We start from the raw sequence: 24,413 nt of genomic DNA on the forward strand, positions 1-24,413 counted from the left end.
CTGCAGCATTAACATTAGGGTCTGCAGCATTAACGTTAGGGTCTGCAGCATCAACATTAGGGTCTGCAGCATTAACATTAGGGTCTGCAGCATCAACATTAGGGTCTGCAGCATCAACATTAGGGTCTGCAGCATCAACATTAGGGTCTGCAGCATTAACATTAGGGTCTGCAGCATCAACATTAGGGTCTGCAGCATTAACATTAGGGTCTGAAGCATCAACATTAGGGTCTGCAGCATTAACATTAGGGTCTGAAGCATCAACATTAGGGTCTGCAGCATTAACGTTTGGGTCTGCAGCATCAACATTAGGGTCTGCAGCATCAACATTAGGGTCTGCAGCATCAACATTAGGGTCTTCAGCATTAACATTAGGGTCTGAAGCATCAACATTAGGGTCTGAAGCATTAACGTTAGGGTCTGCAGCATCAACATTAGGGTCTGCAGCATTAACATTAGGGTCTGCAGCATCAACATTAGGGTCTGCAGCATCAACATTAGGGTCTGCAGCATTAACATTAGGGTCTGAAGCATCAACATTAGGGTCTGCAGCATCAACATTAGGGTCTGAAGCATCAACATTAGGGTCTGCAGCATTAACGTTAGGGTCTGCAGCATTAACATTAGGGTCTGCAGCATTAACATTAGGGTCTGCAGCATTAACATTAGGGTCTGCAGCATCAACATTAGGGTCTGCAGCATCAACATTAGGGTCTGCAGCATCAACATTAGGGTCTGAAGCATCAACATTAGGGTCTGCAGCATTAACGTTAGGGTCTTCAGCATCAACATTAGGGTCTGCAGCATTAACGTTAGGGTCTGCAGCATTAACATTAGGGTCTGCAGCATCAACATTAGGGTCTGCAGCATCAACATTAGGGTCTGCAGCATCAACATTAGGGTCTGCAACATTAACATTAGAGTCTGCAGCATTAACATTAGGGTCTGCAGCATTAACATTAGGGTCTGCAGCATTAACGTTAGGGTCTGCAGCATCAACGTTAGGGTCTGCAGCATCAACATTAGGGTCTGCAGCATCAACATTAGGGTCTTCAGCATTAACATTAGGGTCTGAAGCATCAACATTAGGGTCTGCAGCATTAACGTTAGGGTCTGCAGCATCAACATTAGGGTCTGCAGCATTAACATTAGGGTCTGCAGCATCAACATTAGGGTCTGCAGCATCAACATTAGGGTCTGCAGCATTAACATTAGGGTCTGAAGCATCAACATTAGGGTCTGCAGCATCAACATTAGGGTCTGAAGCATCAACATTAGGGTCTGCAGCATTAACGTTAGGGTCTGCAGCATCAACATTAGGGTCTGCAGCATTAACATTAGGGTCTGCAGCATCAACATTAGGGTCTGCAGCATCAACATTAGGGTCTGCAGCATCAACATTAGGGTCTGCAGCATCAACATTAGGGTCTGCAGCATCAACATTAGGGTCTGCAACATTAACATTAGAGTCTGCAGCATTAACATTAGGGTCTGCAGCATTAACATTAGGGTCTGCAGCATCAACGTTAGGGTCTGCAGCATCAACATTAGGGTCTGCAGCATTAACATTAGGGTCTGCAGCATCAACATTAGGGTCTGCAGCATTAACATTAGGGTCTGCAGCATTAACATTAGGGTCTGCAGCATCAACTTTAGGGTCTGCAGCATCAACATTAGGGTCTGCAGCATTAACATTAGGGTCTGCAGCATCAACATTAGGGTCTGTGCATGTTACCTGAGCAGCTTCCTCTGAGGAACTCTGTCAAAAACATGAAAGTTCCCTGAAACCTGTTCTCATTTAAGCATTTATTCATTTGAATGAATCTGGTCACTGATTTTTACTATAAAATAGAAAATTCTGAGTGTTATTTTAGTCTCACTTCAGAAAAAAGCATTACAATCTCCTCAGAGTGAATGTGTGAAAACACCACAGCCTCCTCTCTATTCTGGTCACTTTGATCTGTGAAGACTGGATTAGCCTCCTTTTGTAAGGCAATTTCCTCACAACTGAAACGAACCATCAGCATGCACACTCGCACGCAACACCACCAAAATTAAAAGGATTGCCAGCGTTGCTGGATTATTTTTAGCAGAGACCTTCCAAGCACGGTTAGTGATCAACTGTAATTAGGTCTTCAGCCGCATTTGGAGAAGAACTGGAAAGTGTGTTTTGGAAGACGTGCCGGACCACAGCGCTGCGCAATATTGAACTTGGCTCATGAGTGTATTATCGCCATGTGCAGAGGGCTGGAATATGACTAAATCTGATTAGATATAAGTCCAGACAGGTTTAAACACGCTGCTTCAAAGCAGAAATCCTTAGTGATGAGAATCCTCGCAGCTGCATCTGTCCACAGAATAAAGCCTTTACAAGGAGATTCAACGTTACTGGTGTTTGACTGCAGATCTTTAATGATAATAGCGCCTTTGTTGCACTGATACTTTATAAGTTGCAAAGCCACTTTCAAATCAACCTTGAGCGACATCTAAAACCTGGACCGGATTGTTTTTCACCTCTGAGCTGATTAAAGCCTTGCCATCGGGTTAGTTGCAGATCCAGTCTCTGGGGACACTTGCATCATTTTTATTTAGAGAAAACTTCAGATTTCCTTCATGCTTCAATCTGACTGCCTACCAAACATCATTTATACAATCATTTCATGTTTTTCAAACCAGAAAGGGTTTATGGTCGAGCCGGCAGCATGTGTGTAATATGTCACTGTTGTTTCTATGGAAACCCATGCCAGTATGTCCACCCGCCTCCATTGTGAAGCAGCATGATGGCACTGATCTTTCCTCCGTCTCTGCTCGTATCGGAGCACAGAGACGGAGGAGTCTGCTACTGTCGTCGGTGTCTCCAGAGGTGCTCACTCGTCTCTCAAGGGCATCCTTTAAACAACTGTCCTCTTTATGCCTCACCCCCTCCTTCCCCACAAGTGAACACCATCAATCTAGCCATTTACTTTAACTTTATTTCTCACTCCATTAGTTCCTAGGACACCGAGCTGCAGAGCGGTGGGAACAAAAAGAAAGGAGGAGAGGCGGAGAGTGGAAAAAAGAAAAAGAAAGTTTGACTCCTCGGTGAGATAAAATGTAATTTCACAGTCAACTTGCTGTGATTTATTATTTCACAACAACAGGGTGTGGGCTGACACGAGCCCTGCTTGGCACCTGTACAGCGCCGTTAGGACATCGCTGATGGCTCTCCAGAGACAACGGCTGTGTGTGGAGGTCTGCCAGGGCCAAAAACCGGAAACGAGGAATGGGAGCGCCATGGAAGCCCACTTCCAGCGGGTTTGTGACGTGATCGACCAAAACCGTGATATTTGCTTACGTTAATGAATGAAACCTCAAGAACAGCAGGTGTGTGTGTGTGCACTCAAACAATTCAAGAACAGAAATAATAATTCTCTAATTTTCTGGCGTGTTGACAGTGAGACGTTCAGCCAAATGAAAGAAGAAGCACCCTGTATTCCAGTCGGTGCCCGCCCGGTGGCTGCAGCCTCACCATTACACTCTTATCCAAGAGCAAGCTTTGGCATGGATCGATGCCTTCTGCTGCATTAGCTGCAGCCGGCTCTGTGGATCCCTTACACCAGATCACACAGAAATCTAACGAGGCAACAGCAGATGGAGTTACGTCGTGTGAGGAACAACCTCGTTTCACGACGCGCATCGCTGCTGCTGTGCTGCTAACCCCGGCTTTCCACAGCAGCCGTCAGCAGCACGTTACTGCAGCAGCACGTCATAGCTGCTGATAGCAACCGCTGTGGTCAACAGAACCTTTTCCACTGGAGCCGTCGGCAGCCGTCAGCAGCGCGAGTCGGCCGCGTCTCAGGAGCAGCATGTCGCGGCCTTTACGCGCCGGTTCTATTTTCTACGCGCGACGCCTCTGAAACGGGTGAAGTTCGACATTTTTGGGGAAGGAAAGACAGGAAATCAGACGCGGAAATGGAGAGAAGCTCCCGAGATTTTCAGAATAAAGAACGTACTGCCTTCCGGTTGCTTTACTTTAAAGAAGGTTACTAACTGTGCGTCCCCGTGAGAAGTTATCACCTAGCTAGCGGTCTCCTTTGTTTTTCAGGTCCGTATTGGCGATTATAAAACGGACAGAACATAAAAACACAAACATTTTGGAGCCATGTTGTAGTTTTCTCCTGCTTGTTGTTGTGTTTACTGACGAAGTCACTCGTGTGACTTCGTGCTCGGTCGGTGACAGCTGCTCCCCTGCTGATTCGCGTCTCGTGGGAAGGGCCAAGCAGCAGCTTACGCGAGCAAGACGTGCTGCTGCAGTAACGTGCTGCTGACGGCTCCCGTGGAAACCCGGGGTAACACACGCGTCTGGTTTATTAAGCCAGGCTGAACCGCAGGTGAAGCCGCGCCCTCTTCCTTGTTCTACAGCTTGCTGCTCTTCTGGAACTGGGACACGAAGCCCAGCACCTGTTCTGACGCAGTGATGACTTTACTCTGAAGGTACAGCGCGCTGTTTTTAGACGTCTCGTTCAGAAAGTAACGGTAGTTCACCATCATTCCACAGGAGTTCGCAACGCCTCTGGGGCTGGTGTCGGCGCGCCAGTTGAGCCGCCACATGGTGGCGCCATTTTGTAGGTGGAAGTTCGCTACTGGGTTGAGAGCGAAGCCTCTTCGCTTCTCCCCGTAGAGGTACCAGGCACACAGACGCATCAGAACCGGCTCCAGAACACCGGACAGCCGCTCCGAGCGCATCCACTCGCTGGTGCCGATGAGCTTCCGCAGGGCGTCGACAGCTGGGGTCCCCGAGGCCGAGTCTGTGGCTTTTTCCACCTCCTTCCACTCCTGTTCTGATAAAAGATCAGAAGCACGACCCTCCTTCCTGTACTGGCTGAGCAGGCCTTGAAGCCAGGAGGAGAAGCCCGGGATGGGTGACAAACTGGAGAACTGGGTCATGTGTGGGAACTCGCTCTGAAAGAGAGATGAAGACGGGTTACAGGGAAGTCCTGGTGAGGAGGACCTTTAGGATTTCATCAGCAGAACAGAAAATAACTACGGACCTAAAACAAGACGATCAGAAAATACGTTTTAGAAACATTTTTCCAGCGTAGAAAGTAGGAAGGCAGCTTTCCCAGAGGCCATGCACACACGGAACATGTCTTCCTCCTTCCATACTCCGGTCCACATCACTCCTAACCACGTGAGAGCTTTGTTCACACCCACAGACGTAGCAAACGTGTGGTCGGCAGTAGCTCCCTCCCCGATACCTGTCCTGAAGCCAAGCTATGCTAATAGTTTTACATCCTTTTCCTGAGCCAGTGTGTGCTAAAACGACCCTTTACAGGGTTCACCAAACGCCACTCAGACCCCACCGCCTGCAGCCACAATACCACACTTGCAGTGTCAGTGTGGCCGGCGCCACCTGTTGGACTCACCTGGTGCTGCAGGCTGCTTCCAGCACGGTTCCTGCATGTTTGAGATCATGAATATTAGTGATGAGCTGCTCAGCTGTTAGATGAAGGTGTTCAAAAGACGAACTCAGTGAGGAGATGTGTTTCATTTTCTGTTTAACCACAGAGAATTACTAACGAACACTAGGGGGCGCTCAAAGCAGGAAAAACTGCCACGTGTGCCTTTAACGTCGTCCTTTGCCTCATGCCTCTCTGTCTGCGTCGGTGCAGGGACGCGAAACATATGGCGTTTAAAGCGTGCCACAACCCGTGCACGCGCATTGGGTCCACAGCGCGCGTGTGAACGGGACTCGCGAGCGCAAATATACATGGCGAGAGGTCATTTGTGCACTGAGAGGGAGCAAACTGTGTCTGTGAGCGCACAAGGATGTGCGCAAGTGACAAACCTGCGTGCGCGTGTTGTCAACGAGCACACGGAAGAGGAAAACGTGCGCGCGCGGCAGCCTCTGTGCGCGCTCGGCAGCCTCTCTGCGCGCTCGGTTTCTGACTCCTGCTCGCTCGGCTGTAAGGGCTTTTGGTACTCTGGAGGCGTGGCCTGTGGCAGATCTTCTCTGTCCTCTGATTGGTTAGTTTACCCCGCACTTTACCCTCTATCTATATAAAAAAGTCTGATGTTTAGTAGTTGCTGGCATAGCTCAGCTGGGAGAGCGGGTGACTCTCGCCCCGGAGGGTCCAGGTTCGAGTCCGGCCAAGGAAATGTAGTAGATGTCATGTTAATTTTTCTTAATTTCAGGTATTTTACAGTTGTGACCGTTCAACTGTCATTAAACGTCCGAATGTTTGCTGGGCAGTGTTTTAAAAAGTGCACATAAGCTAGATGGTTTTAACCATATAAAATTACATTTTTTGTGATACTGGAAAAATACATACTGAAATAAAACTACTGATTGAAAACTTTATGACTGTGGTTGTACAATATATGACTCACTAATACACTGCAAACTCCCTTAGAGTGGGGGGGGGGGGGAGAGAGAGAGAGAGAGAGCGAGAGAGAGAGAGAGAGCGAGAGAGAGAGAGAGAGAGAGCGAGAGAGAGAGAGAGAGAGAGAGAGAGAGAGAGCGAGAGAGAGAGAGAGAGCGAGAGAGAGAGAGAGAGAGAGAGCGAGAGAGAGAGAGAGAGAGAGAGAAAAAAAAGTTCTTGCCTCATTAATGAATTGTTTATTTTTTTCAGTATTTAATTGACAAATTATCCTTTCAAATAATTAATTGATGAGTTACATAATTGTCCATTTAGAATTGTTGAATGGACTGAATCAAGTTTGGTGCACTTTATATATTTCAAAACATGTTTTTTTATTTTAATGATGCATATAAATAATTTAAATGTTAATTTAATGAAATATTTCTATTTTTTCATTACCTCACCCTTGTTTTGACAAAAACGGGACCTTGCTGGATAATATCATGGAGAAACTATTTGTTCACAGTACTTGGCTCAGTGAGGATCTGTGTACCAAAGGAGGAGATACTCAGAAATCTGTCTGCAGATTGTTACAACCCAGACTGGAAGTGGTGGGCTGTAATAAGAAAGGAGACCAAACAGAGGAGTGGGGGTTCAACAACTGATTTATTTAACCACAGTAAGGATTTACTAAAGCAAGTTAGTGAACAGAAAATGGCCAGTGAGGACTCTCCACCACACAGGAGAGACCCAGTGAAAGCAGAAAAACAGTAGGCTTTGTAGGCAGCACCACACCCTGAGCCCAGGTGCCTCCAAGGCTGCTTAACCAGCTGCCTACAACAGAAGAAAAACACAATTAAACACAAATGAAAACCCAATGAGACGGTGGGGGCATCACAACACGTTCAGGACTACCCAAACACCAGTAAATCTTGACTGCACTGATCTGCTTTAGTAAATCCTTACTTTTGTTAAATAAATCAGTTGTTGAACCCCCACTCCTCTGTTTGGTCTCCTTTCTTATTACAGCCCACCACTTCCAGTCTGGGTTGTAACAATCTGCAGACAGATTTCTGAGTATCTCCTCCTTTGGTACACAGATCCTCACTGAGCCAAGTACTGTGAACAAATAGTTTCTCCGTGATATTATCCAGCAAGGTCCCGTTTTTGTCAAAACAAGGGTGAGGTAATGAAAAAATAGAAATATTTAAATAAATTAACATTAAAATTATTTATATGCATAATTAAAAAAAACATGTTTTGAAATATATAAAGTGCACCAAACTTGACTCAGTCCATTCAACAATTCTAAATGGACAATTATGTAACTCATCAATTAATTATTTGAAAGGATAATTTGTCAATTAAATGCTGAAAAAAATAAACAATACATTAATGAGGCAAGAACTTTTTAAACTTGAACATACCTACACCCACAAGTCTATTTTTACCTGGTTAAAACCATCTAGCTTATGTGCACTTTTTAAAACACTGCCCAGCAAACATTCGGACGTTTAATGACAGTTGAACGGTCACAACTGTAAAATAAAATCACAGGAATTAGGAAAGAATAATATGACATCAACTGTATGTCCCTTGGCCGGACCCGAACCTGGATCCTCCAGAGTGAGAGTCACCCGCTCTTCCAGCTGAGCTATGCCAGCAACTGCTGAATATCAGATTTTTTTATATAGATAGCTAGAGAGTAAAGTGCGGGGTAAACTAACCAATCAGAGGATAGGGAAGATCTGCCACAGGCCACGCCTCCAGAGTGCCAAAACTCCTCACAGCCGAGCGAGCGGAATTAGGAACTGAGCGCGCAGAGGCGGCCGAGCGCGCAGAGAGGCTGCCGCGCGCGCACGTTTTCCTCTGCCGTGTGCTCGTTGGCAACGCGCGCACGCAGATTTGTCACTTGTGCACATCCTTGTGCGCTCACAGACACAGTTTGCTCCCTCTCAGTGCACAAATGACCTCTCGCCATGTATATTTTCGCTCGCGAGTCCCGTTCACACGCGCGCTGTGGACCCAATGCGCGTGCACGGGTTGTGGCACGGGTCTGACGCGATAGAAACACCGATATCTGTCGTTGCGAGGGCTCTCCAACAGGTCCGCAAAGACGGGCGGAGCCCACTTTTCTAAACATCCATCGAACGAGGTGGAGAGCGAGCGCATGAAGAGGTGGAGGAGAACGAGGGACTAAAAATATCTGAAATAGAAAGAAGACGGTAGTAAATGCACCGGAAACGCGACAGGACACCCAGAAAGGTGCTGTGCCCTCTGTTGTGCTGACGTCTCCGTGAATGCGTGAGCGTCTTTTCCTCGCAGAGCTGACGGAGGAGCAGGAGTTAGGCTTTCGTTTGACTCAGCTCGTAAAAGCAGGCATGCAAAAAGCGCTCGGACACCGAGGCTCCCCGTGCTGCTCCTAAACGGCCTGCTTCTGGTATCGCACCTTCCAGAGGCCTGGAGCCCCCCAAGACGCTTTACAACACAATCAGTCATTCACACCCAGGTGGTGATGAGCTACACTGTAGCTACAGCTGCCCTGGCGTCACCCGTCCCTCCGAACAGCACCAGCAGGAAGGATACAGCGACAGGCTAAACAGGGCTGGAACCTGCAGCCTTCTGATCCCGAGGCGGGCGCGTTACTCCTGCGCCACCATCGCCCCCAGCCTGCGAGAACCCTAACCCCGGCTGACGCTGGCAGCAGAGGATCAGCACATCTTCACTTTGGCTGAATGTTTTAGAAAGATTTGTGTTTGTGAACCTTCAGGTGGACGACCGGCCCGATCACAGAAGCATGAACCTTCTGGCACTAGTCGGCTCATGGCGCTGTGGTGGATAAGTCAGGTGAAGGTATGCGGGGAACCGATGAGAGCGTTCAGCGTAAAGGCCACCAGTGATGGACCGCAGAAAGAAGATGGATAAAACGCTGAAGTTTAATGTCAAAAACAACACGAGGCTTATTGTTTGTGCTCCGGTCTGCTCGACCCTCTGGTCCCTCAGACATACAGTTGTTGAGGGTCTGACCTCATGAGGAAATTACTATGCAGTGATTTTCTCCAAAATGACTGTGCTTAAATTGCTCTGAAAAGCAAATAATCACATCAGCACCAAGAAACTTCATTTCCCATGATGCTTTGCACACGGAAGCATTGTGATGATGTCACCGCCTAGTACCAGAAACACGTTCTGCGCATGTGCGGGAGGCCGTGGAGCTTTTCCCGCGAACTAAGACCATAAATCTTGAGCAAAGACAAAGAAACCTCGTTCTTTTGCCCAGGATACCTGGCGGTAAGGACACGCTTGTCGAACGCTCCGACAACTTGAGCACGCGGAAGCTCTAAGTGCCCAAGTTGAGCCACGCAACCGCTGGAAACCACTCCAACTCCATCGGGACCTGACTGGGAACGAGCGGAGCTCCATGCAGCTCTCAGAGACGCTGTAAGTTGTCAAACTCAGCACAAAAGAAACTTCGTTCTCTTTGTGTCCAGCCCGTGGAGAAACACTCCCGGAGAACGCCAAACAACGGAGAAAGCATCAAACCGACGGATGACGCTGAAAACTGCGGAGAAAACGGAGAACCGTCAAATCAAACAGCTGGGGACGCCTTGCTGCTCTGGTGATCAGGAAACTCATTTTTCTCTCTCCTTTTCTTCTCCCGTTTCCTCTATAGTCCAGAATAAGCAATAAAACCGCGTCTATTGCTTAAAAGTAGCTTCGTGTTTTCCTCTTTCGTTCCCAAACACGTCCGTCGGGTCATTGTGAAAGAATAAACTGCTTATTGATCATTGTTTGGTATCTTTAAATGTTTTCTGCTTGGCCACGTGGTTAAACTAAAAGATATTATTCGTGATTAATCTTTTGTGTTGTTTCATGATCCTTTGAAATGTTTTGAGTGAATTTAAGGTTAAGTTACTGATGATTCTAAGTGCTTTGGAAGTTAAAGTGCAAGTTGCCACCCACACTTTAGCCAGACAAAGGGGTCAGCCATCTTGCATACAGACTCCATTTTAGAAACACACACACATACATACACACAAAACACCTTGAACATTATTTTGAATATACATCCTTTTATTATATCACATGGTTATTAGTCATTTATGCCACTGTTTATTCATTTGACAAATTGTTAATTAAACGTTATAAAATTCAGATTTTCGTCTCCAGTAGCTTTGTTGTGTCGAAGAGAAGTCTCTGCTCCGAGGATTCTACGAACTTCAAGAAAGACTGATAAGAGTTTTGGATTCAATTTTTCCCCGGTTAAAGGGGAATGGTGCCCCGTATATCTAAGAATATCTTAATTAATTAATAAATCAGTAAATATTCCCATATTTACAGAATTTATTGAAGAATCCAAAAGTAAGTTAAAGCTTACAAATTGTTCGCTCCTAATAACCCCAACACAGTTCATTATGAATCGACTCCCCTGCTCCTCCATCCTGCTCTGCAGATGGAGATGGATGATGCCCTCAGCCTTGGTGCTCGGTTTTCCCTCCTTCTGCTCCATCCCACCTATAATACGTGTCTTTTGCTCCCAACAGCCACCCTTCCTGTGCCTCTGGGCGTCTAGTCTGGCCACATGAACCGCTCTCTCCTCTCATGAAATCCTCACCTCTCTCGTCTCCTTTGGCAACAGTCTCCTCCTCTCCCAGGCCCGCTCTGTGCTTAGGTGTCCACTTTAATAAGTGATGGAACAATATGTCTGGCGGAGAAGGGAATGGATGCTGATGGATGAAGAAGCGTCAGACGACCCCTGGTACGTATTTCTCCTTTTCTTCAATTCCAAATCAACCCCTCTCACTTTCCCCCTTTTGCTTTTCTCTCGCTGCGATTTTCCTTCCTTAGCTTTGACTTCCAACCAACATATGTAGAAGGAAGTAAGGATAACAGAAGTGGGTGAAAGAAGCTTAAAGGCAGCAGAAAAGGTGACTAAAGAAGACGGATGAGAGGAAAAAGAGGGAGATGCGCCAGATTCGTGCTCCGGGGTCTAATCGACAAAGACAATCAAGACATTCTCTCTTCACCTGAAATCACAGCGGTGACCTTCTGGTTCCTACTTTATCATCTACCCGTCACTGTAGTGATCCTTCTGTGGCTGCGCCGTCTCTGATCACCTTTATGTGAGCTACAGCTCTGTCAGAGACCCGGGACCTCTGCAGATTACAAGTCAGGTTTTACAGTAGAGCGCTGCACTTATGATGTCAGGGTCAGAGAGACGGTTCCCACTCAGTCTATTAAAAATGCAGCATTCATGCTTTCACCCAGAGAAAAGTGACAGGATAAAGATGTGAAGGGAAACAAATTCAAATCAAGCCTCGGACAATAATTCTAGACAACAGTTTAACAATTTTCTGTCTTTTCAATCCAAACATGCCGTACTTGCTCTCCTGTCCCTTTAAATATTCCCACACGCACACATATGTATATATGTGTGTGTGTGCGTGTGTGTGTGTGAAGCAGCTGGGATGAGAATCAGCTCCTCTAAATCTGAGTCAGAAAAGGGTAGAATGCCTTCTCCGGGTCAGGGATGAGGTCCTGCCCCAAGTGGAGGAGTTTAAGTATCTCGGGGTCGTGTTCACGAGTGAGGGAAAACTGGAGCGTGAGATCGATAGGTGGATTGGTGCTGCATCTGCAGTGATGCGGGCGTTGTACCGGTCTGTCGTGGTGAAGAGAGAGCTGAGTCAGAAGGCGAAGCTCTCGATTTACCGGTGGATCTACGTTCCTACCCTCACCTATGGTCATGAGCTTTGGGTAGTGACTGAAAGAACGAGATCACGGATACAAGCGGCTGAAATGAGTTTTCTCCACAGGGTGGCTGGGCTCTCCCTTAGAGATAGGGTGAGAAGCTCGGTCATTCGGGAGGGGCTCGGAGTAGACCCGCTGCTCCTCCATATTGAGAGGAGCCAGTTGAGGTGGCTCGGGTATCTGGTCAGGATGCCTCCTGGACGCCTCCCTGGTGAGGTTTTCCAGGCACGTCCAACCGGGAGACCTAAAGGTAGACCCAGGACACGGTGGAGAGGCTATGTCTTGCGGCTGGCCAGGGAACGTCTTGGGATTCCCCCGGAGGAGCTGGCCCAAGTGGGTTAGGAGAGGGAAGACTGGGCCTCCCTGCCTGGGCTGCTGCCCCCGCGACCTGATCCCAGATAAGCGACTGAAGATGGATGGATGGATGGAAATATTCTGTCTTTGCCAGATTAAGATGTGCATCAGTACACTGATAAGCTTATTTCCCTTCCTCCAGAAAAGAGCCTCTAAAGCTGCAGCAGGAAGTCTCTGACAGTGAACAGTTTCAGGTTAGTCACCTGGTACATTCACCTCTGCTGTTATACAAAAATAAAGACTCCAAACTATCATTAAAGATGTTTTAGTTTGTTGTTAATAAATTCATAACCAGCAGAAGCCTCCAGCTGACACTGAAACCAGGTGGTTTCTGGAGCAAACTGTGATCACGTCTGCCTCCTAGTGCCTGTGAGCGCCAGCCATGTTTGCTGAGTCATGTTTTCACCAGAGAAAACCACCTGTAGGCTTCTCTCTGAAAACAAGCCTTTAACATCAGCTGAAGGAGCTTAAACCAGCTGCTGATGGAGAAATGCTGAAGAGTGTTGTGTGTTCAGCTGCTGGGCAGACGAGCTTCAGGGTTCGGATCATTTCAAAACGAGCTGAGTGGCCAGACCTGAGAGGGCTCCTGTGCACTTACCGAGTGATGGATTAGACGTTATTAAGGCCTGTCTGGTGAGGACGGCCATGTCTATATGTACTAAATATGGATTTATGTGTCATAAAGAAGCATTAGGATATTGGTACTTTTATCAAACCAGACCAGCACACGGTGCCGTTGCAACAGCGCAGCCCTAAACACACCGAGGTGATTTATGACTCCACATCCAGTCCAAGATAAAACTCCTCAACAGGAAACTGGGATCGTTTTTCTTTCTGCAGCTGCACTTCAGAGACTCACCTGGGAGCCACACAACAACGGCTTTCTGATCTTCCATCACAGAGCGGAGGAGCTCTTATGGAGTCCACATGCGTACCTGTGTGTGCCGTGATAAGGTGTTATGTAGCTGCAGCGGCTGCCGATGAGGCTGGTCCTTATGCTTACACTAGAGGAGTCTACAGACCCTTGCATCGTCTCTCTGTTGTTTTAATGACGTCTCATCTCACATCTTACTAAGCAGCTCAGACCGGTTTGGGCTTTTTCATTTGCAAAATTCAATTAATGCAAATTTATGTGATGCAATCATTTTTGCACAGCAAACGGGAGCCAAGAACCCAGAAGATATGACGATCTCTCGGCTCCTACGGTAAATATTAGTTAATTAGAATAAATAACCGTCGACTCCTGGAACTTGTAGCTGTAATGAGTTTATTTCTGATGATTATTTCTCATTTCTATCAGCTGCCGACTCCACTTCCACCTCCAAATCTGTAGAAGCTCAAACTAATTTCTGTTGACAACGCTGGCCCGCTCCCTCCCGCAGCCCGCCTCCACCCACCTGCAGCTCTCGCACCACCCTCTTGATCAGGTAGTTGCCGAGCTCCACTCCTTGCAGGCCAGCCTGAGTGGAGGAGATGGAGTAGAAGATGGCAGAGTTGATCTTATTCACGTCCTCTTCTGACTCCAGTGTCGCAAACTCACGAACGATACTCTGGAGGAAGGAAAAACAAAGATCCCTGAATGGCTGTGGTGCGTTTAGCATTTGGATGCACAGCTGCTGCGCTTTAGCTGCAGAGGTGAAGCGGAGTGAAGACACCCGCTTCAAACCCGCTGAGCCAAAGCTGAAAAAAAGACCACGGCTGTCAGACGGCGCCGTTTCCTCGGGTGGAGCGGCGGGAGTAGATGTGAGCGTCGTGCAGGTTGCTGCCAGAGGGACGGGCAGCTTAAAGGTCTTGCTGTTGTTTCTCCACACAGAAATAATCACCTCTAGAGCTCGGGGAAGTGGGAAAGAAACTAAAGCACCGCAGTAGCTTGCAGCTTTTGCTTCTAACCTGTATATTATCAGAGATGTCTTCGGTTAAGGCCACATGCAGCACGACCAAGGGCTCCCCTGGCATGGCGGCGTGGGTGAAGGCATAGCAGCGTCTGCATGGCCCCACTCTACGCTTCAGGTCAGTCCAGTTCCTCACAGGGTGGACGGCCTCGTACCTGCAGGACGGACTACAGTTAGTGTGTTAGCTGGGAGAGTTTGGCCATCTGCGTTTTGTTACCAGGGTTTTGGAAAGAAACACGGATGCTTGACTCAACTTTTGTTTCTTACACAATCCACATAGCATCATCATCATCATCATCATCATCATCAGATCCCCAAGGCTGATACGCTCGACCCTTGATTCCAGTGCAAGTGAGACGAGAGCTGGTTTAACCGGCTAGCAGCTGATTTAATTAGCTCCTTGTTGTAAAGCAGCGCAGCACTAATTAGATCTGCTGCTTTCCTCACATTTCTCACTGCTTGAGCGCTTAGAGGTCATCGCACTCATGTTACCAAAAGTATGTTTTCTTTTTTTTACGTTAATCGACTTTATGGAAGAAAACCGCCTCCAGCATGAGGCGAATGATGGCGGACAGGAAGTGGCAGCACGACGCAGGAGAAAACAACTGTGAGGAGTATGTTATACCGGTCATAACAGTCGTTTAGCTGTCTTATAAATCTGTCCGACGTTTCACTCTGAGGACTTCTCAGCTTAGCCTGAACCAACTAAAGCACCTTTATAATATGTTAAGGATGTAACGGCAAGGGTCTGGCGCGATGACAACGATGTACATCACACAACGATCCGCTTTGGAGCCGTACCAAAACTAGATTTGCAATTTTTAGGACTGAATTTACTCAGAAAACTCAGATCAGATGCTTCCAAGACGTTAGCATTAGCATGAGCCGCGCGAGTTCTGCCAAAATGAAGGCAGCACAAACTGCTGCCACCTAGCAGTCTGAGGGTGAAATGCACCACAGACCTCATATACTGAATGTTTGCGTGCAAAGCTTCAATATAAAACTGATACGCTGCTTTTAAATATCGATTCAGTTTCATAAAACAAGTTATTGTGATAGTCGAGTATCGATATCCTCCCATCTCTAATCCAAAGAGCTCAACGATCATCCTTATAGGAACTCAGCACAATTATTCTGAAAGTTTAACAACAATCTGTCGTTTCTTGGAAGGACAAGATCAAGCCACTCAGATATTTCTGCTAAATTACATTTATAATCAAACCCTTAAGACTCGTGAGTCGTAATGGAGCAATAGACGGACAAATGCGTTCTAAAATCCCCTTTAAACAGCAGTTGGAAATAAAATGGACTCAAATCTGGCGCACATCTAGATAGGCGGCGTGTCTGTGGCTCAGGTGGTCGAGCTGAAGTTCGGCTAATTGCAGTTTTTGTGGAAACGCGGATATCTAATCGAGTTGTTGGACCACTGAGACAGAAGCTGTGAGGACAGGTGTGTGCTTTTCCTTCATTATTTCTTCATCACTTAAACAGATAAAGTTGTCTACTTGACTCCAAGTTTAGTATTTCACTCATTCATGTTGGTGCGTGATCCACTCGCAGCAGGCTTCAGCCACCTCCACCAGACTCGTTCAATAAGAGACGAGCAGATAGATCTCCTCTTTACCCTCAAAATCCAGGCTCCTTGTAAACAAAGTGAAGCCCTGATTAAGCTGAGATTACAACCAGAGGTCCACCGATATCGGTGTTTCTGTTGCTGATACTGACGCCGACGTGTAGGCGACGTGGTCAGCCCATATATCAGGACCTTTCCACCTCATTTTATGCTGAAATGTCATTAACAACATCAGTTGATGCACAAAGTTCCTGAAGCCGCATCAGTTTTGAAGTCTGAATTTAACCAACTGTTGATCTTAACTTTGTTCTCTGTTCAGTGTTAACGTCTAACACCTAAATAAAGTTAGATTTGAGCAGAGGTCACAACCTTTGTGGAGCTGAGAGCCACATAAAGGGCTACCAGGTGGACACCAGACTGACCTTTCAACTAGAAAAGATCAGTTTAATTAAACTACATTCATAATAAACATATTTTAAATGGATTTGTATAGAAACTGTCGATTTTAAATCTATATTAACGCATTTGTGATTTTATGTTAGACTTGTGCTATTTAGAGAAAGGGCCGCGTGGCGCCAGGCTGATGGCCTGATTTAGAGTATTTACAGTATTCTGCAGATGTTATTAGTGAATGTAAAAATACATTTAAATTCACTTCTGCAACACCGGGCTGCATCTGACCTTAAATTAGCTTCACTAAGAACAAATATCGGTCGATGTATAAAAACGATTAATATTGCCCCGATGTATCGGCCGACCGATACATCAGACCACCTAATTAGTCTATTAGACCAATCAGCAAAGACTAACTGAATCCAGAAGTAATGAGGAATCATATTTAAAGATTTGGCCAAATGTAGAAATGTATTGAAGCTTCTGAAAAGGATTGGTTTTTAATGTAAAAATCTTATTCCTGGATTATTTTTCAACCTTCCAACATTCGTTTGACAGCTGCTGTTTGAATAATTACAGTCAGCATTTATTAAAACTGCTCGTTTTGGCAGCTTTGGTTTAAAACTGCACTAATATAAAAAATATATAAAAAATATAAAATACAATAAAAGTAGAAATCGGGATTATTTACGTTTTCAATCCATTTTTTGAAGAAAGTTTGAGTTTCTTTCAGCAAAGAGAGAGTTATGTGATTTGTCTGGGGACTACATTTTCAAAGGTTTATCGTTGGTGTCGGTCCTTAGCACCAGTCTAGATAAAAACCGAGGCACGTTTATTGTAGCAAACCAAGTTTACACGTGATTTATTGCATTAAATGAGCGCAGAAAGCTTCTGCCTGATATTAAAGCCATTATTAAGGAAATAAAAGACCTTACTGGCTGATTTTCTGCAGGATCTCGCAGGGCGACTGCCAGGTGATTCTTTCAAGTCGAAGCAGACCGACAGAGAACCACTCAGACAGCAAGCCCTTCAGCGTAGCGTTCAGCTCCTGTGGGAGGAAGAGGGGCCAGCTTTCAGAAACACATCCACATCCAGCTGATAATCAAAAATTCCCAGCATGCTTTGTGTTTTATAGCAGCAGCTGCCTTCCCGACTCAGGTGATCCTCAGATACTGGTGATGAGGGAGAAAAGGAAGTAAGACCAACGAATGAAGTTTTCTCTTCACATAAATAAAAGCTCCACATATGTCTTGTGTTTCTATAGAAACCACAGCCTTGGTGAAAGAGCTCAAGCGCACTGAGGTAGTGAGCGATGGTGAAGAGAACATCTCCATATGCTTATCTCACACGGCGCCGTCTCCCAGCCGCCTGCATGCCGTTTGAATGTTTACACATTATGAATGGTGATTTGCAGGAGCTTGCAACGGGGCGTCAAAGGACCGCTTCAATAAACACCTCGCCATTTGAAAGCAGGCCTGTCCTCCAGCAAAGGTCACACTTCATTTAGAGGAAATCTCCTGCAAACACACAAACAAGTGAGCGCGGCGCACAAACCCCGAACACGGCTCCATCAGGCCTACTTTAATACTGGCTTGTCAATCATATTAGCTAATATATAAACAAACGCAACGATGGTCGGGATAGAAAAGCAAGTGGAAGTTTGTCCCATCCAACTGAGTCGGGAACTCCAGCCTGGGTTTACGCTTCAGGCTGATTTCTGCAGCTCCACTGAGGCTTTAGGAACTTCCGGGGAACAGATTTCCAAAAACAGCAAATCAAAAGCGACCCTCAGGGGAAAAAATTAAGTTAAAGCTAAACCTTTGTTACTTCCGATGAGACGGTGTGCGCGTGTGTGTGTGCGTGTGTCACCTGAGGTGAAATAATCTGTTATGGTTGATAATCCCATGCAGCCTCCACCACCAGAATAGAGCAGCTGCAGCCTTCAGACGCCGACTCTCAGCCACACAAAAGATCAGGGTCAAACTGTGATATGTATTTCTTTGACCTCGGAGAAGATGAAGTCTTTACAAATGGAAGGATCACAGCCGCAGGCTGGGAAGAGAGCGGAGGGAGAATGGGAAGCCTAAAAAAAGAAAATCCTGCACTCGACTAGAAAAGGAAGGAAGCAGCACCTTCAGACACCGTGGCTGTATCGGACGCTGACGCTGGGAGCCGATGCGACCCCTGAGATCAGGACCTTCTTTACCCTGAGCTCCAGTTATTGTGGGATAATGGAAAGTTTGATGCCACAGGACTTGGAAGGACCTTCATGCCAACATAAGACCAACTGACCAATGGCTTCCAGGAGACCGAGGGACAGCATGCCTTTCCTCTAGGCTGCATGCCAACTGTCAGCTGGCTGGCTCTGCTCTGTGGGGGAAATAGTCACAGAAGCTTTGTGTAACCCTGAGGAGCCAACTAAAAAAATGGCACCTGACTTAATATCTTTCATCCTCTCCGTTCGAGGTGAAAAAGAACGAAAGGCCTGAAGGTAGGCAGAGATAAAAGAAACAGCAAAAATAAATTACCTGCCCATGAGAGACTAATCTACCGCTAAAGTCTAAGCGACACTCCTGCAAGAAGCACGAAAACGGCAGACCTCTGCTTTTCTCTCTTTGATACATTTAGAAATCCTCCGTTTTTAAACTCTCTCCATCTCTGATGAGAGTCTGCGCTTTGGTTGTCGGCCCCTTCCCCTCCAGCCAGCATGCACAAGTCTTCATTTCTGGCACTAAAAGTGTAATATTTAACATGACCTTTCCTCATTTTAGCTCAATCAATTCTGGCAATAGCAACTAAAAAGCTTCAATTAAAAGGGCATCGCCAAGACCAAGGTGGTATGCACGTGTAGCTACAGCAGCCTGGACCTTTACAAGCTCACAAGCTCTCAGTGGGTATTGAGCTATTGAGATTAAATGGATTGAACTCCTCTCAGCAGGAAAAAAGTTCATGAAATTGAGCAAAAGAGGTGAAAACGAGAACAGCTGTAGTGTAAGAACACCGGGGGTCTCTCAGAAACTTTAAAACACATCAAACATGTGCAGATGTTTTTCTAAAGGAAACATGCTTCTCAACATGACCACACCAGACCATGAAACTGTCAAGAAGCTAAATATTTGACCCAGACAATCTGCTCCAGGGTCAGATCAGAGGTGACATTTGTCAGCTAGCTAGCAGGCTGAGGCTAACGTGGTGGAGATCTGGAACAGGCCAGAGAAGATGGTCCTAACCTTGCTTCAGCACAGTCCTCACACGTCAGCGGGAACCCTAAAAGGTTATGGATCATGGCCCGGCTTAGAATCGGATCCAGGATCCCAAACTCAGTCAAACGCTAAACTCTCGCTGGTAGGCTGAAATGTAAACTAGAATTATTTAACTGAACAATGAGGTGCAAGAAACTGACTTTTCTGTTAGATAAGGAGGAAAAGCCACGTAAGTCATGTCTCCAGCTGGGATACAAACATACTTTTCCCATTTCCAATTCCTTTTCTAGATTTTTTCCACTACGTCTTCAAAAGCTTAATTCAAAATACTCGTTGCATGCCTGATTTATATTCAGCTTTTTCAATCTGCAGCAACAGCAGAGTGGTTCTTGCGTCCTCGTGTGTTGAATCAAACTAGTTTGAAGGGTTGTATTTATTTATTTGAACACGAGGCTGTCCAGCAACACTGGAAGACAGCCTTGATCAGTGCCTCGTGTGGGTGTGTTCAGCCCGGTTCAGCCAAAGAGAAGTGCAGAAAAATGGCAGCAGGGGCTCTGGACTGATGAAGCTAAATCTGTAATAACTGCCTGCAGTGGGCAAGTTTGCTTACCATAGATCTGGATAGTGTGACAACAATGAGCGCCATTCTGGTGCAAGATGTGGGCTTCTCACTAATTTGAGGCAACATTTCTGCAAACAAAGTCAAGTATTTGGTAAAAATATTTAAATGATGACCCCACCAACTTTTTAGTTTGTTTTCCTTTTGTTCATTTTTATTGTATTTTTAGGTTTTTTTCTGTTTATTTCAGAAATGTAATTAGTAGTTTTGATGGTTTAAAAATGTAAAAGTCTAATCTGAGCCTGGATCTGCAATTTAGTAACTACTATTAGAATAAAATGCAGATTTATTTTATTTATTACCCTTTCACAATAATAATAATAGTAATAATAATAATAACAGTAATAATAATAATAACAGTAATAATAATAATAATAATAATAATAATAATAATAATAAAATTAATCAAATCATTGATTTAAAATAAAAAATTAGAAGACATTTTTACTACATGTATCTTTTATTCACCGCATGCATCGTGTTTAGCGGGAAATGTAAACGAGGGTAAAGGTCAGTCCCAGGCGGCTGCACGGAAACATGAACCACGTGACTGGAGTAGCAGGGGCTACAGTGTGAAAGGTTAGTTACGTAATCAGTTATGCTCAGCAGCTGACTCTTGTCATCACAAACAATATGCTTCTCGGGTAATTGTGCAGTAAACGCGTGTGACAAGCATTTGAACCATGCGAGCATCCGTAGAAAAAGTAAACAAATGAATTACCCTGATGTGCGCGCTTTCGCTAGCTTTGGATGAGATCATTTCCAGCACATCAGCACGAAGATCCACCAGGAACTTCACGCCGCCTTCAGTCCTGCTTGTATGGCTGAGCAACTGTTTATATCGGGGAGTCAGACTGTACCGGAGCCTGTCTTCGACTTGCAAGATAGTCGCCAAGTCCCGCAGCTGAGTGTCCAGCAGCTTGGCGGAGAGCTCGGAGACGGCTTTGTGGTCCACGCCGTATTCTTGAGACAGTTTTGTTAAGAACTCTACTTTATCTTCCTTTTCCAGACCCCTGTAGTAGTGCATCAACTCGAGGCTGACTGATTCGGGCGGAGGCGGGGATTTCTCTCTCGTTTCGTATGAAGGCAAAGGAACGACAACTCTCGCCAGGACCTCCTCCATGTCCGGGACTCTGCGGCGAGTCGGGTGAGAGTACCGACGCCAGCAGCGGACGCTCGAGGCTTCTAGAGACACTCTCAGGAGAGAACGGGTTCGCCAGCACCTCACACTGCCTCGGACTGCCAAGATGATGGAGTTGGATATCATGGCAGGAAGCATCCTCAGCTGTGTGTTTAGAAACGTGCAAGCTAGCACGAACATGACACCAGGTTGAATCACTTCCGGGTTTCTTAAAGAAACAGCGCGCTTCTTCTGCTGCTGCGTCTTCTGCCAATGTTACTTTTCTTATTATTCAGCCTAAAATACAATTGAAATTGTAATTGTGCAACAGTATTAAACACGTTATGGAGTTATGGTGCTAAGTCATCTTAGTTAGAGCTCTACAAACTCAGAGCTTTAACAGACTTTTTGTTAACGAGGAGAGGCATGTACGCCCTCTAGGGTTGACAAGCTAGAACTACACTCTGGTTCCGGTAAACAACTTCGAATGGAAGGGGGATTTGTGGATTTGGCGTTCTCCGGTAGAAAGAAGCTTGAACTACACTTTTGTTCCAATAAGAGTGATTCAGTTATGTTTATTTATTTAAATAGCGCCAAATCACGACAAGAGCCGTCTCAAGGTACTTAACATAGTAACCATTCCAATACAGTTGAGTTCATTAAGCCAACCAGTAAAAGGCTTACCCATAAAAGAAACCCAGCAGGTTGCATCGAGTCGCTGTGTCAGCGTCTTTACAGCCATCCTCATACTAAGCAAGCATGCGGCGACAGTGGAGAGGAAAACTCCCTTTTCACAGGAAGAAACCCCAGAGGATCCTGGATCAGTATAAGCAGCCATCCACCATGACTCACTGGGGCTCAAGAAGACCAAGCAGACACACGCGCACATCAACTCCCACCCACACACACCATGTAAACCATGATGAGGGATCTAGTGGTGAAAAGTTAGAACTTCACATAAAAGAAAGAAAGAAAACGATCTTTTATCTAGCGCCTCAAAATAAAAATCATGAAAGGCTTCACAAAAACTAAAAATGTAAAAAAAATTGTTTTGTTATTAAAATATGTTTTAAATGAAAAAAAAACTATTGTGATAAAAATGTAAGGAACAACAAAGAGAAAATTAAGAGGATAGAAGGAAATCAGACGATCCCAGGAAAGGCGGAATAGGTAGAAAGAGCAGAATAAGGAGAGGGTGGTGACAATGGTCACTCAAAACCAGCTTGAACAGGTGAGTCTTCAGCTGCTTTTTAAAGGAGACCACTGAGTCCACTGATCTCAGGCTCAGGGGGAGAGAGGTCCAGAGTCTGGGGGCCACAGCAGCAGATGATCTGTCACCTTTGACCTTTAGTCTGGTGCTGCACAACCAGTAGGCTTTGACCACTGGACCTCAGGGACCTGCTGGGGGTGTAGGGACTAAGAAGATCACCAATGGAAGATGGTGCTTGTCCATGTAAGGCCCTATAGACCAGAACCAGGATCTTGAAATGAACCCTGAAGTTGACTGGCAGCCAGTGAAGCTGGAGGAGAAGCGGGGTGATGTGGGTGTACTTTGACGATTTGGTATTTGCTCAGACAAGTGAAAGTAAGTTGCAGTAGTCTAAGCGTGAGGAGATGAAGGTGTGGAGAACTGTCTCAAGTTCAGAGCGGGACAGAATGGGACTCAGCTTAGCAACGTTCCTGAGATGGAAGAAGGAAGAGAGAACAAGAGAACTGACATGAGAATCCAGGGTGAGAGCTGTAGAAGCTGAAAAAATATCTCAAGCTTTGCTTTTGTCCTTTTGGGACAAAAGAAAGAAGGGTTAGGTTCCTCGTCTTTTATAATCACTGCAAAAATATCATTGTTCCCATCTGTTCATTTTTATTTAACTTTTAGCTAAATGATTGTTGTTCTTGATAGACAGAGGAGCTTTGTTAAGGAAAAAATACATTTTTTTATTTGACTTCTTTGTGTTAATATATTTTTGTCTACTGTAGTTTTATGTACTCAGAAACTTTTATAAACATTTCACTCAAGAAAAATATTTGTCATTAATAATAATCATAAGGAGAAATATTGCAGGAAACAAACAAAACTTTTTTAAATAACTGCTAAAGACCCAGTTCCTAAAAAACATTGTTCCTAAATTGTTTTGAAAGTTTGTCTCTTTTTATGTCTGTTTAATATCCTTGGATGGTAATAACTAAGACTTTTGAGCAATTATCACTATTTAATTGCGCTAGTTCCTCTGTCAGCTAAAGATAAAAAGCAACTAAATAAATTAAATGGACGGAAAAATGGAATCCCGCTCAGGCTGCAGTCCTTTTTATTGACACGTTTTCTGTGTGCGGCACAGATTTGGCCAACAAATCTGGTTTTGGTCCTGGTTGTTTTTTATTACTAATGTTATTAGAGGAAGTTCAAATAAAAACAGTGGGTAGGGAGCATATGATGAAATGAGCACAAAAATAAATTCTGAATAGAAAGTGCTGAATAAATTTCCACTCTAAATTTAACAGATTTTAATTATTCAACAGGTATGGAAGCCTGTTCCTGCCACTCAGATAAAAAAATATTATCTCAAAATTATGAGATAATATTTTTTTCATCTGAGTGGCGGGAATGGGCTTCCATAAACAAGTGACAATTTTCGGAAAGAGATTTTAAGGAAACGCTGGCAGGCGGTAAAATATTTTTTAGTGTACAGCGCCTTGTCTGGTTGTAATGCCTTGTGAATGCGCTTTATAAATAAAATTGGATTGGATAAAAGCAAAATAAAGCAAACAACTAGACAGACGGGTCGTTATGTCGATGGTCACATATTTTAGTAAAACACCGGGCGGTTAAATCGCGTGAAGCTCCTTTGTCCAATCAGAATTCTTCACGCGCGTTCGCCGGCTGCAGAGAGAAGTCCTGCTAGATTAGCGGCGTACTTTCAAGCTAACTGCCAAGTTTGTCAAAGTACTGCTCGTTTTTTGTTTTGTTTTTTACACAAAATTTACTCATTTTGTCCGTTTCGGACATAAAACCCGGTGAGCTAGCATGTGATCTAGAATTGAATTGTTGCCAAAACGATAATTAGCTTATTGCTTCAAGCTAACTCATGCTTCCTGTCTTCCCTTGCAAATTAAACTTGTTAGCTAACTTGTTAATGTGGAAAACCAATGTTTTCAAGGATTGTTTTATTTTT

The 24,413-nt window shown here is 45.2% G+C and overlaps 2 protein-coding genes across 5 annotated transcripts in view; one reads left to right on the forward strand and one right to left on the reverse strand.

Annotated features, from left to right (window-relative positions):
• Positions 1-1,791: 1,791 nt before the first annotated feature.
• Positions 1,792-22,338, reverse strand: mlycd (malonyl-CoA decarboxylase). Its single transcript, XM_070550591.1, has 5 exons — positions 20,845-22,338; positions 17,237-17,349; positions 14,334-14,490; positions 13,841-13,993; positions 1,792-4,941 (listed from the first exon to the last, which is right to left on the reverse strand). Exons 1-5 carry the CDS (start codon positions 21,442-21,444, stop codon positions 4,396-4,398), a joined length of 1,569 nt encoding a protein of 522 aa, XP_070406692.1. The 5' UTR covers positions 21,445-22,338; the 3' UTR covers positions 1,792-4,395.
• Positions 22,339-22,366: 28 nt separating this feature from the next.
• The window catches only part of zgc:173742 (DNA topoisomerase I, mitochondrial), a 31,844-nt gene continuing 29,797 nt past the window's right edge, over positions 22,367-24,413 (forward strand). For 3 of the 4 annotated variants that reach the window (XM_070550587.1, XM_070550590.1, XM_070550589.1), the window contains exon 1: positions 22,367-24,255. The gene's annotated coding sequence lies outside the window, so the exon portion shown is untranslated. The remainder of the gene's footprint in view (positions 24,256-24,413) is intronic. The other variant, XM_070550588.1, reaches the window with a different exon arrangement.

The sequence above is a fragment of the Nothobranchius furzeri genome, chromosome 4 (genome assembly GCF_043380555.1).
Source record: "Nothobranchius furzeri strain GRZ-AD chromosome 4, NfurGRZ-RIMD1, whole genome shotgun sequence".
In the NCBI taxonomy this organism is placed as follows: domain Eukaryota; kingdom Metazoa; phylum Chordata; class Actinopteri; order Cyprinodontiformes; family Nothobranchiidae; genus Nothobranchius; species Nothobranchius furzeri.

Coding starts and splice junctions, on each gene's coding strand:
- mlycd (XM_070550591.1), bottom strand. CDS start 21,444: ATGTTCGTGCTAGCTTGCACGTTTCTAAACACACAGCTGAGGATGCTT. Junction 17,350..20,844: donor GCGAAAGCGCGCACATCAGG/GTAATTCATTTG, acceptor TTCCTCCCACAG/GAGCTGAACGCTACGCTGAA. Junction 14,491..17,236: donor ATCCTGCAGAAAATCAGCCA/GTAAGGTCTTTT, acceptor TCCGTCCTGCAG/GTACGAGGCCGTCCACCCTG.